Source organism: Lagopus leucura, unplaced genomic scaffold (genome assembly GCF_019238085.1).
Source record: "Lagopus leucura isolate 7727_CA_CO unplaced genomic scaffold, USGS_WTPT01 Super-Scaffold_741, whole genome shotgun sequence".
In the NCBI taxonomy this organism is placed as follows: domain Eukaryota; kingdom Metazoa; phylum Chordata; class Aves; order Galliformes; family Phasianidae; genus Lagopus; species Lagopus leucura.
The window spans coordinates 4,834,523-4,850,744 of record NW_024962256.1 but is presented as its reverse complement, the minus strand read 5'-3'; the positions used below and the strand labels follow the sequence as shown (position 1 = coordinate 4,850,744).

Sequence of the window (16,222 nt, the reverse complement as noted above, 5' to 3'; positions counted from 1 at the left end):
CCAAGCCATTCTGTGAAGTAAGAATCAGTTATATAAACTAATGTAGAGATCTTCATGCTGGAATGAAGATATAAAGCTGGTCTCAGAACATTTGATTTGGGTTCGATTTACATGAAAAATTAGTTTGTGCTCATGTAGAAATATGGCAGTCTAAAATACCTTCATGCTTCTGCCCTTTGCTTTAACTACCTACCCAGTAGCCCCTCTGTTAACAATCAAGGTTGATTAATGTAGTTTTTAATTCAAAGACTGGATTAGCTTAGTCAACATTTGTTTCAACATCATCCTTCAAAGCAAATTCTAGCTTGCTGCATTCTTCATTGTAAAATTAGTGCCTTTTCACTACTGAAAATGGTTTTAGAACTACCTTTCTTTTTCAATTAGGATTGAAAACAACTCCTGACCATAAGTAACAAGCTGTTCATTAATTCTTCTTTGAAATGTTTATAATTTCTCTTAAACACTGGCTGCCAAATAGGATTCATCGTGTAATAACTGTAAGCAGAATGGTTTTGTAAAGTCTCATTTTTGCAGTGTAGGCTACAGAATGTGCTCCGTGGTCACTGTTACAAACTCAAGGCAGGTGACCAAAGGCAAACACGTGGATAGAGAAGGTGAAGCTTATTGGCCTGCAGATGAAAGGCAGTAATACTACAGTTGGCATGGAGAATATCTCATAGCCTCTGATCTTTTGTACTGCGAATACCAACAATTTAACCACGTTGTAGAACTAAGGGCAATAAAACAGACCTCATGAGTTTGCAGCCTAAAGCTTCTTATTTCTTAGCCTTTGTACATGTGTATGTATGGGTGACACCACCTCCATGTATGTGGTATACCTACTTTACAGATATTTAGGAAAGTAACTAAATACCTGTTTTCTTATTTAAAAATAGTGTGCTTCGTCTTTTTTGAGATTTGGTTCCTGGTACTGAAATGTTCACAAGCTATTTTTGTGTAAATTTAAGAGTTTGATATCTTAGAACATTTTCTAAACTGTTTTTCTTTTGAACTACCCTCATCTATCATCCTAGCTAACTAGCTCAGCATGTTAATGTCTGCCTTTAAGGGCAGATAGCTACTCTGATTACATGCAGCTTGTTAAAATAGCTTTGAGACAAATTGGCATTCTGTAGAAGTCAAACCAAAAGAGGGGTTTTTAAAATATGATTCTTCAGATATGATTTGGATGGCAATGGTGTGAGTAAGCTACCGTGGAGGATTTTGCCTTTGGCTGTTTGCTACATACGCAGGCGTGCAGCTTGCTCCTGTCTCCCAATGGAAGTGCCTCCTCCCTGGGTATCCTGCAGTTCCCAAAGATCCCTGCCCCATCACTGTGCCCAGTGACTGCAGTAGCTTCTTCCTCAGCCAGCAGCCTGTGCGCAGAGCCACACACAGCTGGGTTTAATGGGCTGCCTCTTCAACATCAGACACTGAAGGAATTTCCATTGGAAAGCCTTCACGTTTTAAACTTCAGATCCTATAATTCAGTTGAAGTCTCAGCAGACTGTTGGGTGACCAGGTTGGGCCTGGTGACCAGTGAGCCCTGGAGCAACCCTCCTCTGCTCAAGGGCCTGAACTGAAACGGCCTCTGGAAACTCCTTACCTCAGAATAGGAGCTGCTGCTGGTACTTTTGTGGAGGATTGGTTTTTAACCCCTGCTATAAAGATAACAGTGAGATAGCTGAGTAATATCGCAGCATGAGTAGCCAGTAAAGTTTTGGTTTAAATTTAGAGGTTGCTGTTTTTTTCACTTCAGCTGAGTGTAGAATTGAATCACGGTTATTTTGCTGCGGCCTCTGCTTTGCAACATTATCATAGCAAGGCGTTTCCCAGAAGCTTCTTTCTGACTTACAATAAAAAGTAAAAATATTCTGTGGCTTGCAGCAGAGACGTGGAGTCTTGCCAGCAGGGTCTGCAGCTAAGCTTCCCTTAGCTCAAGTCTGGCTTCCCAGCAGTTCTGCATTCAGGTCAAGCTGAGGGAGAGAATCATCAATAAGGGAGGCTGCAGAATTTATTTTCCTCGTTTTGTTTAATTAAACAACTGTTACCTTTCAGGTAATAGCTGTAATTTCCATTCCAGAAAGACTTGGTGTCAGTACTGAGGACCTTCTTCTGACTGAGGCAGCAAAACATGTAATTGCTGTTAGAACTTAGTGCAATGACCTGTCCTTCATAAAGCAGACCTGGCGTGGCAGATTTAAGCTTTACGCAGCAAATGAATTCCTTGATTTTGCTCAGAAAGTGCTTTAAGTTTGTCACGTGGAGATGGGAAAGTGACTACAGTCTTCTTCATTGGAAAATGGGGGTGTTTTTCCTGTTTTCTCTCTTGTTCTGCTTTATTTTTGCTTAAATGTTAAATGTGGTGTTTAGTAGCCATCGGTCTGTCTTATTGGAAACCCAAATAAAGAAAGCTGAAGAAAGCATTAATTCTTCATTAATTATTTACTTAAGCTGGTCTTGTAAGCAAGAATGGAAGCCTCAGCCCAGCTTGTCTCCCTCAAAATTATTAATTTATGTTCTTTTAAATTGGAAATAAATCCATTTTAGAGTAACCTAAGAGGGTCACACAGTGTAAAACAGATCGTGCAGGTTTGCTCCTAGCTGGCGTAAATAAAAAGAAAATACTAATTTTCTTTTAGATAAAACTTCTTTTCATCAGTTTATATGTAAGCATTCACTAAGGTACTTAAGACCTATGAACAGTAGAGTGTAACCTGGTCTGGGTCTGCCACTGTACTTCAGGCTGAAGAATTTCGAGCTGATCAGCACTTCTGACTTCTAGCTCAGGGGTTTTGGACCCAAAGCAGTTCACAATTTTAATACTCATTTTGGACTTCAGTGAGAAACAACTTAAATCAACTGCTTGTTAAAGGTATTAGCATTTCTTCAATTCTCTGTTCTGCCCACACTGATGCCTATAAAGGGTCAACTTTGCCTTGTGTGTATTGCATATTGCAGAGGAAGAAACTTGCAAGCAGTTCCTTGTAAGGGAACAAGTCAGTTACTCAAATCTTGACCTACAGTTCCAATTTGAGGCCAGTCTGACGAGCGACACAATTAGCTTCACTAAAGAGGTCAGTCTGGAATTAGCAACTAGCAGTATTTGTGTTCGTTTAAATGGCAGTAAATCAGAACGTGAAGTTGCATTATTTTACCAGTCTTAAGAATATTTTTTTTATAACCAATAAAAAAGCTTATCTTTCAAATTAATACCAGAAAATCTTCGTGCTGGCATGCAGAATGTTACATTGTCCTCTGCCTGAGTCTGTGAGGGTTCATATAATAAATAGATAATACAATAAATAGAGTTCACTCTGCACCATGCAGGTCCTAGGTGGCATTTGTCCAAATCCTCAATCCGGTTCCTCTTTTGAGCAACTTCAAAAATCTGCTTTCATACCTTTTCTTCAGTTGGCATCAGGCCCATCTCACGCTGTCTGGGTCAGAAGTGGAATTTTCCTCATCTTTTACTTTGCTAGCCTTTGCTTCTGATTACATCTCTCTTGGATTTTGGTATTTGGACTTTCTTTTCCTTATTGCATAAACTGTGCATTTCCATGGAAACAAACTAATTGTTCCTAGTCTGGTATGGAAGAACAATATCTTCTATTCCAGAAATGGAATTGTATTGCAGCCTTATTAGATGAGGTTCACTCAAGGCAAGGCGCTTAGTGAGGTCATATTTAGATGGACTGCTAATTAATATACTGGGTGGCATTGCCAACTGAATTCTGATTATTTCCCTGGGAAATAATTGAAGTAGGCTACCAGAGGAGGTATTCTAAACTTGGCATTTGAGTAAAGGAGTGCAGAGGAATTTTCTTTGAAGGTTTTTAGAGTGAAGAAAAAATAAATAAATAAAGGAAAATAGCAACTACTGTGTTAGTTTGGCTGAGCTTGCAGCAGAAATGATTGCTTATCTATTTATCTGTTCTTCATGTCTTCATGCTGTTACTCCTTTTGACACAAATTGGTTTTTATTATTAATGCAGAGTTAATAGCAGCATTTCTTCACCAAGGCATTTGTAAAGGACAGAGCTCAGAGCTAGGATAGCTGATAATTTACCAGTACCTGGAATTTTGTCTCCCTGACTGTGCTGCATGTGCCTTGGTCATTTCTGTCTACTCATAATATGTCTAATTTGTATGCAGAGAGTTGTTGCTTCCAGAATTGTTGGGAGCAGAAACAAAGTTGGTCTCTTTTATGTACTTTCCCATTGCTAGGTATGTGCTGTAGCGAAATTGTAGTATAGATGTTTGCATGCAGAGTCAGGCAACCGTGTTCATTTATTTTCACAAAACATGGCTTCAAGTTACTTTCCTTTCTTTCTCTTTGCCTGAAGTGTGAAGGGAAATTTTCCTTGTCTTCCCGTGTCCATGGCGGCCTCAGTGGAAAGAGGTAGTAGATGTGAATGGCTTAGGCTGCTGTTTAATGGAAAGGCTGTATTTTCAGAAGTGGTTGTATTTTTTTGGTGAGTGTGAAATGTGTTCAGATAAATATGCGTTTTGATGAAAAATGAATGAAATGTTTATGTATAGGAGAAAGGCTTTTTCTGTAGGTTTAAATTATGTTTTTTGTTTGACAGTGGCCCATCCTCAAGAGCCCCATCACCCAACTGAAAAGCCAGTCATCCACTGCCATAAGTGTGGAGAGCCATGTAAAGGTGAAGTACTCCGTGTTCAGTCCAGACACTTCCACATCAAATGCTTCACCTGCAAAGGTAAGACCTGGATGTTCATCAGTTAGAAATTAGTCAATTTCTGAATATGAAATTTAAACCAGTTTTGAGAGGTAAAGCTTCCTGCAGTCTCTAAAGTAGCAGATATTCCTCTTACTTAATATGAGAATACATTGTTTAGTGGGGAAGGTAAAGAATGAATGGTGGATGGGCTGAATCACGGATGTACCAGCAGCAAGATGGTCAACACCGCACGTAACAAAAATTCAGCGTGCAAACATTTACAGTTCAATTTAGAAGAAAAGTTATCTTGGACGTTTGATTCGTTGGAGGAGTAGGGATAAATTCATCGCTGCTAGAAGACTCAAAATAGCATGTCCTGCTTGGAACACTCATATATTTCTGTAATTACGTACTGTTCTTTTTCCAGCCTCCCACTTCCTCTCGCCATCTACTTTTTTCCATCCTGCCACTCCCTGTCAACCTCCACTTCTTTCCTTTCTTCACATACACTTTTGGCATCCAGCTACCTTTCAGCCTCCGACATGTCTGTCCCCTGCCTCTCATCCAGAGTCTCCAAAACCCAGTTCATCTTCACCTACGATTTTTCCCTGACCTCCAACTCCCTCTTAGCCTCCACTTTTCTTAGAATCTTACAGTAACCTTGATCCATGCCTGGAGTTGTTGGGGTTTTTTTTCCTGCTCTTCCAGTATCTGTTATTCTCTGCTTTCCCACTGTCTCCCAGTCACTTTTGGCCTCCACTAGTCTTCCTCTACCACTAGGCCTCCAATTCTTTTTACAGCCTCCACTTGTTTGGTCTCCAGTTACCACTAAGTCTCCCACCAACTTCTCATTCATTCCATTCCTTATTATTTGGGCTTGGCAGTAAGTAAGTGCTGTCTTTTTCAGTGTTCATGTGTCTTCCATTTAGAGTAAGAAAAGGATTGTGTCAAGGAGTTAGCTTCAAGTCCTGTTTTGAAGCTTTTACCTGAGTTTCACAGCTTGTTTTTTGTCATCCTTTCATATGTAAGTGGATGTACTTTTTGTTTAAACAGTGTAGTTATTTACTCATATTGCATATTGTCTGTCCATATGGTTCATACAAGTGGGACACGGCTGCTAAACTAAGCATTTTCTCCTTAGTTTAATGAGCTTTTAATTTGATGTGACTGCTTCTCTACAGGTGGTTAAGTTAGACCCCCTCAGTTTAAACATTATGTTGTTAGCTGAAGAAAATAATACCAGATACTGAGAGCAGTCTGCCTCTACAACTGGTTTATTTGTCCTTCTCCTTTCTGTATAGTTGTTTGTTCTTGAGATTTCAAGTCAGACATCTGCAGTGCAATAGCCTTGAATGAACTTGTATGTGTCTGACTGCTGTTACACCTGCTGAAAATGTTCAACCTCTTACCTCTAGGCTTAATCTGGTAGTATAGTGAAGATGAGGACTTTCTCATAAAGCTGTTGCACAGGTTGTAAAGTGGCATGGTTTCAGTGCTACCATTTATTTTCAGTCTGCTGTGTATGGGATTCCTTTTTTCTCGTTGCTGTCAATGCTCACAACTTCATTTACACGATGGTATTAAGCACCTTTGATGTGATCATAGTTGTACTTCCTAGGTTACCTGTCACAGGTTTGCTGTGACCGCTTGGCATGCATATGCCAGCAGTGGTTGCAGCACTGTAGGAATGGGGGCTTAAACCTCCATGCTGCCTCGGCCAGCTCAGGATGTGATCATGTGTCATGTAATGTCATCAAGCCCTGTAGTTTGGTGCTGTGTCCAGCTGTCTCAGAACAGAGTAAAACTGCTTCCTAATGAAGACAGCAAGGAAAACCTCTACCCATCAGTGTGTTTCCATACCCCCGAGATAAGATGCAGCTAGCTGTTATTCCATGCCACTGAAAACCAGATGCCTACTGCTGTTTTGTCCTATCTGCCCAGCTAGATTCTATTTGCGGGGCCAGATAAGAGCTGTTGAAAGAACAGAGCTGAAAGTGGTGTGACTTGTGCCCTAGAAAGCAAGCTCTCTGGGACCTCTGATAGGCAAGGAATCTCAAACAGCCAGCAGCTGACTTGGAGCTAGAGCAAGCAAGGGAATGATGGGCACGGGATGAGTGAGAGATGTTTAGGAGTGCCGTTCTAGGAGTGCCATGCAGAGCAGATTGTATTTTGCTGTTTTATAACAAAGTCGCTCATCTTGATAAAGAACTGCTGTTCTGTGTTAGAAATGCAAATTTAGTTGGATTCTGTTTTGTCTCATTATTCATTAATCTCCGGTAGTTTAAAAAAAAAAAAAGGTTTTATTATCTATTAATCAGGAGTACACTGCCCTTAAACCAAATTGTTAATGGTTACCTGGCAATGGAAGCAACAGGTGAAGAAGAAGGAGGCCTAGATGGAAAGGCTGGAGGGAGATGAGACTGAGCTGTTGACCTTCTTGATTTATTTTTTGTCTTCAACTGTTAACAGTAATAAGAATGAATTAGTGGCTTATAATGTAGTGGACTTTGAGGCACATGAATAACTTCTCTGGGAAATTTGGGACTATCTACTCCGCTGTCTTCCATAGGTAAATGTGCCTGGGATTGGGCTGTGAATTCTGATGTGCACTAGCAGAGATTATAATATCTCAGTTTAAAATGTGATGTGAATGATATTTTTTATCATTGTCAGTTAATTACAGTTCATTTTACCCTATTGCAAGTACTAGGAGTGGAAATTTTGAGGCTAGCAAAATTGGTATCCTAAGACTTAATAATAAACCTGTGATTCATCTTTTGGATTAGAGAGAAATTCTAGTTTCAATACAGCCAACTGCTTAGTAGAACAAGCTTTAAGCTTTGTTCATAACAAGGTAAACGTTTACAGTGCTTGATTTTGGTGCATGTAGAAATACATTGCATTATCTTGACAACAATATAATGTTAGGAACGTTTCAAATAGTGGGCAGTGTCCCTGTTCTTGATGTTGCATATAAATTGGAAAACACAGCAGCCGTGTAGTCGAATCCAAACAAATAAACCCAACCACCTTTGTAAATGAGCAGTCCTGACCTGGGAATATGGATGGTGTCCTAAAGTTTTCTGGACCCCACAAAGTGACATAAATGTCAATAATTTGATCATGCCAAGAAGAAATATTTTACTTTACATGGATATTTTACACGCAATAACAGTATCAGAGCAGTTACCAGCTAATTATGAGACAAAGCTGAGTTTTGGCATTCATGAAGCATTCCCCAAAGCCAGGTCTCTGATGCAAAGCAACTTGTAGCTTTTCTTAGAGCATTGTTATAAATTAGCATGAAGTAGTTTCTTAGTTACAGAACAAATGTGCCATCTGTCCTCATAGTTAGATGTCTTTCAAGATTATTTAGGAAAATCTACATCAGTGTGTACTTTCGGTGTCCTTTGAGATGTTTCAATTCTAGACACATCTGTTTTGTCTGTGTGATGATTTTGCAAGGCTACATTATTTGTAGTTGAAAGAAATTAATGGGAAAGGAGGAGGGTTTCTGAGTTTGCACGTAGGGATGCTCTGTAATCTTTGACTTTGAACTGGATGTTCCTCCCTTGAAGGATTGGGAAGAAGCTAGGGTCATGTAAGCAGACAGTATATCAACAAGTTGGAATGTGTTCTAAATCATTAGTTCTTTGACCTTTGATCTGTTGTCAGATTCCTTGTGTGGCAGCAGGATGAGGCTGCAGGCTGACTGCTGGGTTGTTAGTGCCATTAATAGGTCAGCATCAGTGCATGGCAAGTTTAAATACGAGGGTACTCTTGTAGTGGATCTCCAGTGCATTGTGCGAAAAACTATCTGCGTTTCCACAAGCACTTATCAATATGGTACTGATCTGTGGGCAGGCTAATGCAGCTGGTCGATAGGAAGCACTCCTTCCTGAATATCAGGAAATTGCACAAGGTGCCTTGAAGCTCCAAATCACTGAACCAAAAAGCTTTCTTTATATAAAACCTCCACTGGCTCAGAATTCTCTTGCAGTACATTACAGTTCTGCTTGCCCATTTGGGAACTCCATTCTTCAGCTTAGTTATTAAAGCAGCCTTTAATGTTATTAAGCCTTCTTGATTGTTTTGGGGTTTTTTTTTGTGTTTTTTTTTTTTTTTTCTAAAAACGGAGTGTCTACCTTTTAGACAAAGGGCATTTCTGAACATTAGAACAGAAAAGACAGGTAAATATGAGCTTGAAATGCTCCTGCAGCAAATACAGGTAGAACAGAAATATTACTATGTCTGATTTTGGATGGTCATATGTTTAGAAATCTGACCCATGATACTGAATTGCTATTCTGCATCCTTTTCGCAGTATAAAGTTCCACGTAAGAGAATGAGGAGCACAGATCTGAGTTTTCTTGGACCTGAGGTCCCTTTCAGTGACCAAACATGTGACTAGAAATGAAGTTAATTACGCAGCTTGGCTGATATTGATGAGTGCTGACAGATGCCATGTCAGATTTTAATAAGCAACCAGATCCCTTTGAAAATGGAAGGCTAGCAGGATGCTTTACAGGTGCTTGGTGAGTGGGGCAGAGCATCCTTCTGAGAATATGGAAAGCTACTTGGCTTTGTTGTCAGTGTATCTTTCATAGAATATTTCAAGTTGTAAGAGACCCACATGGATCATGCAATTTGTTTGCCTGGCTTGTTGTATAGTAGGTGGTTAGGTAGACTTCCTTTTGTATTTTTACATCTTTGTTTTGCTTATCTTTTGAGAAATCTCTCATCTAAGTAGGTAGAGCCAGGCAATCCAAGGCTAAACTTTGACATTTTCCCTCTGACTGCATTTTCTTCAAGGTTCATTTCCTGCAGACCCAGAAACGACTTTGATCTCCACCTTGTGCTTAGTTTAATCTGAAAGGTGTTTAAAATGGTTGAATGATTCTTGCCATTGTTTCCATCCTGGTGCACAAAATATTGATGCCTCAGTTGGGAAGCTGTTGCGCTGCTACATTATACATGGTGGCTGTTTACTTGCTGCTGAGGTTAGGTGCCTGTTATTGCCTGTTAGATTGCCAGAAAGACTGAAATACACGCACATCAGCTCAGACAGGAAAGATTCTGCTGTGCAGGATTGTTGTTTGTATCCTCGGTGTTAAAGAGAAAAACGAGGTGTACTGACCGAGTCGGACTTAGGGCATAACACTGTTTTGAATAGGAGGTTGGTTAAATTAGAACTCTGACTTTATCTGAAACATGGGTATGGCTAGTGGCTCCTGTTGAGTGAATACTTACATGAAGTGCTTGGATGTTTTACTCAGATATCCCAGTGAGAGATATTCACATCGCAGTGTGGCACTAAGTAGTTGTGCAGGCTGGTTGTTCAGAGCCTAGGGTCAAGATTTTTGAAGGGAACAGGAGCAAGGCCTGGCTGGAAGCTATGGGATGCTCATTTGGTCCTACACCAAATAGGGGAGGAGGGATAAATGTATTTCATCTTTTGCTTAGGACTTTAATGAACGTGAGCCTTGCTTTCATCAATACAGGATTTATTAAGCTCTTAGACAAAAAACAAAGAAAACTAACAAAAATAGGAAAAAAACAACAACAACAATAAAAAAAAAAACAAACACAAACCAAGCAAAAGCCGCTACCGAAAGTAAATACCAGAAAACTCTGAAACAGACTTTCCTGTGTATTTGTTTGGATGTAAATGACAAACTGATACATTGCCAAGTTCCCATCTTCAAACAACTCATTACTTCATAAGAATTAAAGAATATGTGAATATTTACTTGCATAAATACAGCCTCGTTATTCTGTGAAGCCAAGAAATAGGAGAAAGAAAAAACCCCTACAGGAAATTGAATTTACACCTTATTTAATGCATGATGGCAAAGCAGATCATTAGACTTTTTCTAATGAATCACATTCATTTCCGCAGATTGAGTGCCTGTGCTCACGCAGTCTCCTGTGTGGTTTTGTTTCTTCAGTTATTAAACAATTTTTGCTTAACGTCAACATGAAATTATTGTGCAAAGGGCCCATTTTTCAACTGTCTCTGATAATAACCCCATGGAAATCCTACATAATACTCAGTAAGATCAAATCCTACTTCTGTTTGTTTTGAAAAATTCTAATGTCCCCATTTTCATCATCCCTGTTAACTCTTGGAAATGACTCAACTCAAGGATGATGCTGGTCATTGAGGATCACAGGCAATTATATTGCTCTTAAGCAGCTATACTTTGTCTTAAATGCCTGGTCTTGCATGTGCAGCACTCAGCAGCACTGACAACATTTCCAATCCTGTGCAAAATAGTTGCTCTGCTACAGTTCAAGAGAGAAAAACTTTGTAGGTCTGTGTTCTCTGTATAGTGTGCATCAGAAGTGTGTTCCAGTGCATTCCGTTCACAAGAGAAGAGAGCTTACAATCCCTGCCCCGAACATCTTGCAATTTTAATTTTCAAGGCAGTTAGCTAATGTGATATTAGCCCATTATAACAAGGGAGAGAATGAATGTTGTACGTGACATACTTGGTATTTGTGGCAGGAGATGCATTGGAACTTGTTTCCCTGATCCTCTTTCTGAGTTTCATATTTACATTTTTCAAGAACTCTCAGTAACTGCTGCTTATTTACTTATCCCTTAATAATCAGAATTTATGATATTTGATCTGAGTGTTCTCAAGTGTTATGAAGAGGGTTATTATGGAACCACTTGCAGTGTAAGGCATAAGTTGATGTTCTAGACCATTGTGAACAGCAGTTTCTGTTACTCGATTCCACAGACAAAGCAATACACAAAGAAGTGATAGGAGTGGCTGAAACCACTGGGAAAAATACTGGGAGCTGCTGTATGTAGGTTTTTTAAGAAGCCAGCTAGCGATTTATATTTATGCTTTTTCATAGAAATGCATAAAGAAGACTTTTAAAATCCCACATGAAACAAGCAGCCCAGTGTTTTTGATGCTACCGCAGGATGTTGGTTTCAAGTTAAGTCCTTGACTCTCACGTTAAAGCAGAATTGTGAAATTCAGTCTTTCATCTCCCATGTCACTTTCTCTTCATAGGAGTTGGCTGTTCTGGAAAGGATTGCTTTCTGTCTCTCATGCTGGCCAGAAGTGCCAGTGTAGTACTATGGATATCTTTTTAGAGCAAAACAGGCATCTTGTTGACACTGCTGAATAATTTAATACTCAAATTGACTCTTGACTCCAAGTCAAATTGATCCTTGACAGTCCTTCATCCTATAACCAGTACAATTATTTTTACCAGTAGAGCAATACTTGGCTAGCACTTTACATGGCCCCTGTTCTATACTCAAATGTAGAGTTATTTATCTAATCCATGAAGTACCAGAAAATGTAGTGTGTAAATGACCAACATGAGCAGTGTTGATTAGACACTTAAAGGTAACAGTAGTTCTTGGGAAATTAATTTGTCTAAAATACACGTGGTTAATACTCTTTATTCACATTTGGTGTATTAAAGATCCAGTATATTCTCATATGATTTGGCTGCTTGCATCATAAATTATACATAGTAGAGAGATGTGGCAAAATTTTTAATCTCTTTTTTTCTCTTTACTTCAGCCTTCTCTCAGTACTTAGGTGTAAATAAACACTGAGAAATTACCCTGAACATTTCAGATACACTTTCTGAAGCACTGATGGTGGAGCAGCTAAGAGTTACCTGGGGAATGGAGGAGTTAATCTAAACCACACAACGTCTCTAAAATATTCATTGTTTCAAAAAGAAGCAGCCACATGAAAGCTTATTAAAATAAAGCACTTGCTTGCGGGGAGAAATGTGTGGTAGTGTATAGAAGAGTAAAATCTCTTTTATTTAAGAAAACATATCTTCCGCTCTCACCAGGCCCTGAAGTGAAAGCAAGGCTGTGCCACACAAACTACATTTTCCTTGAGCAAGTGCGTGGGAATGGGGCAGAACCCGCTGTGCTGTTGGCACATTTATTTTGTAAGTTCTTTGAGGTGAGCTGCTGTATTTTGCCTCTTGAGATCAGAGCCATTATACTCCTCTGTTAAGGACCTGTGGGCAGCTTCCAAGGCTGAAAGTTTCTAAGTTTGCCCTGCACTGGTTGTCTTACCTGTAAATCCCTTGTTTTTCCAGTTTAAGTCTGTTAGCATAAATTCACAGCAATATGAACATGCGATAGGGGAAGAAACGCTTTGTAATGCTCCCTATCTTGTTCTCCTGCTTGACAATGTAATCTGACACAAGCTTTAGCACTTCAGATTGATAACAAATAAAGTATTTGAGCCAGGAAAGTAGGTGGAAAGTTTGGTTCTGCTCTGATGACCATGCTGCAGTATTGCAGACCAGAACAGAGAGCAGGTAGGATCACCTTGTTTGTGATTTGGGCTGAAAAGGGATGCCTGATTCTGATACAAAACATGCATAAAAGTAGGTTGTGTGTCCTTACCTCCTTCCTGATACTCTTCCAGGAGCCCTTATAAGAAAGAATTACGTGGGTTTGCTTTGGTGGCCTCAAATCAGTGAATGCCTCTGGGAGAATTTCCCATTAGCTCGGGTACTACGTGGAATTTTTCTCTCAAAGTGACTTTTTTTTTTTAATGACCATGTAATTTATGTTCTTTTCTACAACACTGTAAACTGTGCAGCTAAGCAAACACAACCTGTGTAGTTATGGTCTTTTATATTGTTGCTGTTGGAATTGTTATTACTACAGTGTTTTCTCTCAAACATTGTGATAAACTGTGGAGTTTGTATCTACCAACATTAATGGTACCTATGAGTTAGAGGGGCTGTCTGCATGGTATGATAAAGAGCTCTCCAAGCTAGCTCCAAACAAATAGGGTCATTCACAGTTTGCACTGTGGCACCGTGCAGAGATTTAGGTGGAGTAACTGAGCAGTGTGCTGACCCTGAACAAAGACCCTGAACACAAATTCAGCTGCAGCTCATTTCTGCCACAGTAAAACTGCATGGAGATGTTGATGCAGTGCAGACCTTTCATGGGAAGTGGTTTGGTTGATGTCATTCTCGGGGGCTTAACCTCTTCCCCTGCTGGAAGCATTCCTGCAAGTGCTTCAAGTTGTTGAAGGGAAACTCTCACAAGGTCCAGTGGTGTGTAAAAGATGTGCCGAAATGAGAGGGCTCTGTGCATATTGAAAATGTGTTCAGGAATGCTGGAGAGAGCATGGATAGGAGCTGCAGTTCCATATCATGGTGTAAGGTTTGTGCTAAGCTGACCATCTCTTCTATCTGGCCATAGAATTTTGTGCTGTCTTCTGTTCTCAAGCTCTGCATTATAAAGGTCTGCAAAAACAAAAATTCTGCAGAGCATCCTGTTCCTAGTACAGCTCTGGATTGGTGATGACCAGGTGTAAATGCCATGCAGAACATATTTCTGAAGGCAGGCCTTGTTTCCCTTCCCTAAGAATGTATCTGCATCTACCAATAACTTGACATGACGTAATTGTATTTCAGCTGCCTCCAGTGTCTTTCCTGAGTTACAATACATGCATACCCTGTAATTCAGTAGGGTTGATTTGAGGATGTTTCTTTCTGCAGTGGGTCAGTGGCAGTTGTTTTAGGTCTGGTGGGTCTTCATGCTGAAGTCCTAAGGCTCACCAGCTCAGAGAAGGATCTTTCCACCTGAAGTGATAATGTTAGAAATAGATCAGGAAGGTAAACAGTGTTATAGGCAATTAGTAGGAGGATGAACCTCAAGTTTTTGTTGTGAGATTTCTTTTCTTTTAACGTTCTGTCTGTCCCTTGTAACTCCACATTTTAAAGGAAGTTCAACGGAACTAGTTCTTAGTGACTGGAAAATATAAAACCAGGTAGTTGAGAGCTACTGTCTTGTACTGTATCGTATCTTGTATTTAATAGCATGAAATCAAATCCCAAGTTCCATTTTTCCATACAGCTCTGCTGACATGATTAACAGGATGATACAAGACAACTGAGGTCTTGGTGAGGCCTGAATGCATGAAAGTTGTGACTGTGTAGGTTTCTCCAAATAAATTTTTGATTACAAGGTGCTTTGTAGCCAGAGAATGCCAGTCATCTCCTGTGTTGTCAAAGCATGTCATGAAGGTGAAGGCAAGAATCCAATATAAAGAAGCAAGACCACCAGGGTAATCTCATCTGCTGGCAGCACAGACTGTTTCTGACATCTTTTGTAGGTATATTTTTCCAATGTGTTGTTTTTTTTTTCTTCCAGTGTGTGGCTGTGACTTGGCACAAGGAGGCTTTTTCATTAAGAATGGGGAATACCTTTGCACCTTGGATTACCAGCGCATGTATGGTACCCGCTGCAACGGGTGTGGGGAGTTTGTTGAAGGAGAAGTAGTGACAGCTCTGGGAAAAACTTACCATCCAAACTGCTTTGCCTGTACAGTTTGCAAGTAAGTCATCTCTTTCAGCCTGTGTGACCTGAACCCAGTACAACATCAGGGAGAAAAGCATCGCCGTGAGACAGAAGTCGCAAGATCTTTGTAGGAAACATTTGTTTGGAAGTGCTGCAAGTCTGAGTGTCTTCAAAATACCACTCATTTATCTGCAGGAGATAGCTTCTCTGTTACACGTAGCTCCCTGTTCTCAGAAGCTTATTCTCACATGTGAAAGAATACTAGACTTACATGCCCCTACAGGTATGGGTTTAGCTGTGGTGATGAGTGGTGCTGTGGTGATGGAAATGAAAAAAGAGATAGAGCAAACTCCTGGATAGTACAGTGGAGAAGTTATTGGGACTATAAATTCAGTTGAACAGTTGAAAACACCTGAGGGCTCATGTGCACAACACGTAGTAACACTTGTCTTTGGGACAGCTCTGTTTCCCCCAGTTCTTTCTAAGCACTGTGTCCTGTCCCCCAGAAGTAAAGCAGTTTTTAGTTCTGCAGGGAATACAAACAAGGAAACTAGAACAATGCCATATGTGTTTCATTTTGTAGAGATATACGGATGTTCATTTGTTAAGCATAGTGTTGAAATGATGTGTAGTGTAGGGCAGTCTGTATTTGGAAGGGTAGAGCTCCTCATTAAGTATTTGGAGTTGCTGAAGCTTCTCATTTTAGTGAAATGCTCGTGCATTTATACACCAAGCAAGAGCAGCAATGTCAACTTTGCCCAGCACAAACTTTTAACTCTCGTGAGTTCATCAGATAATCTCAAACTTCTGTAGTCCATTCAGCCTTTACCTTTCTCCTAACACCATCTGCACAAGCAACAGTTGGGGGTGTTTCTATAACACAGATAAGTATTTTAAAACTCTAGGATAATGAAAGCAGCTAGCACTTCATTTTTTGTGAAACATTACATCCACAGCAATATGTATTTCATTGCTGAGCACAGATTAAGCTAATCTATTTTTGAGTTCCCTGTCCTAAGACAAGTGCTTCGTCTGAATACCCTGCTGTACTGTTTGCTGTCAACAGCATCATGCTGAGACTGCTGTAAACGTAGCTGTTGTGTCTAAGCAGATTTCTCTGTCATCTTCTCCTTAGATAAAATGTGTTTAATGTCTTGTATTGTGGTTTCAGTAAGTTAAGTCTGACCTCTGCTCTTCTTGCATGTGTGGATTGGATTTTTTC

The 16,222-nt window shown here is 39.9% G+C and overlaps 1 protein-coding gene across 21 annotated transcripts in view; it reads left to right on the top strand.

Annotated features, from left to right (window-relative positions):
• Nucleotides 1-16,222, top strand: part of ABLIM1 (actin binding LIM protein 1) — a 169,258-nt gene that overhangs the window by 77,936 nt on the left and 75,100 nt on the right. For all 21 annotated transcript variants that reach the window (XM_042863831.1, XM_042863829.1, XM_042863825.1 and 18 more), the window contains exons 2-3: nucleotides 4,590-4,724; nucleotides 14,854-15,037. In XM_042863831.1, coding sequence (XP_042719765.1) covers nucleotides 4,590-4,724; nucleotides 14,854-15,037 — 319 coding nt within the window. The remainder of the gene's footprint in view (nucleotides 1-4,589; nucleotides 4,725-14,853; nucleotides 15,038-16,222) is intronic.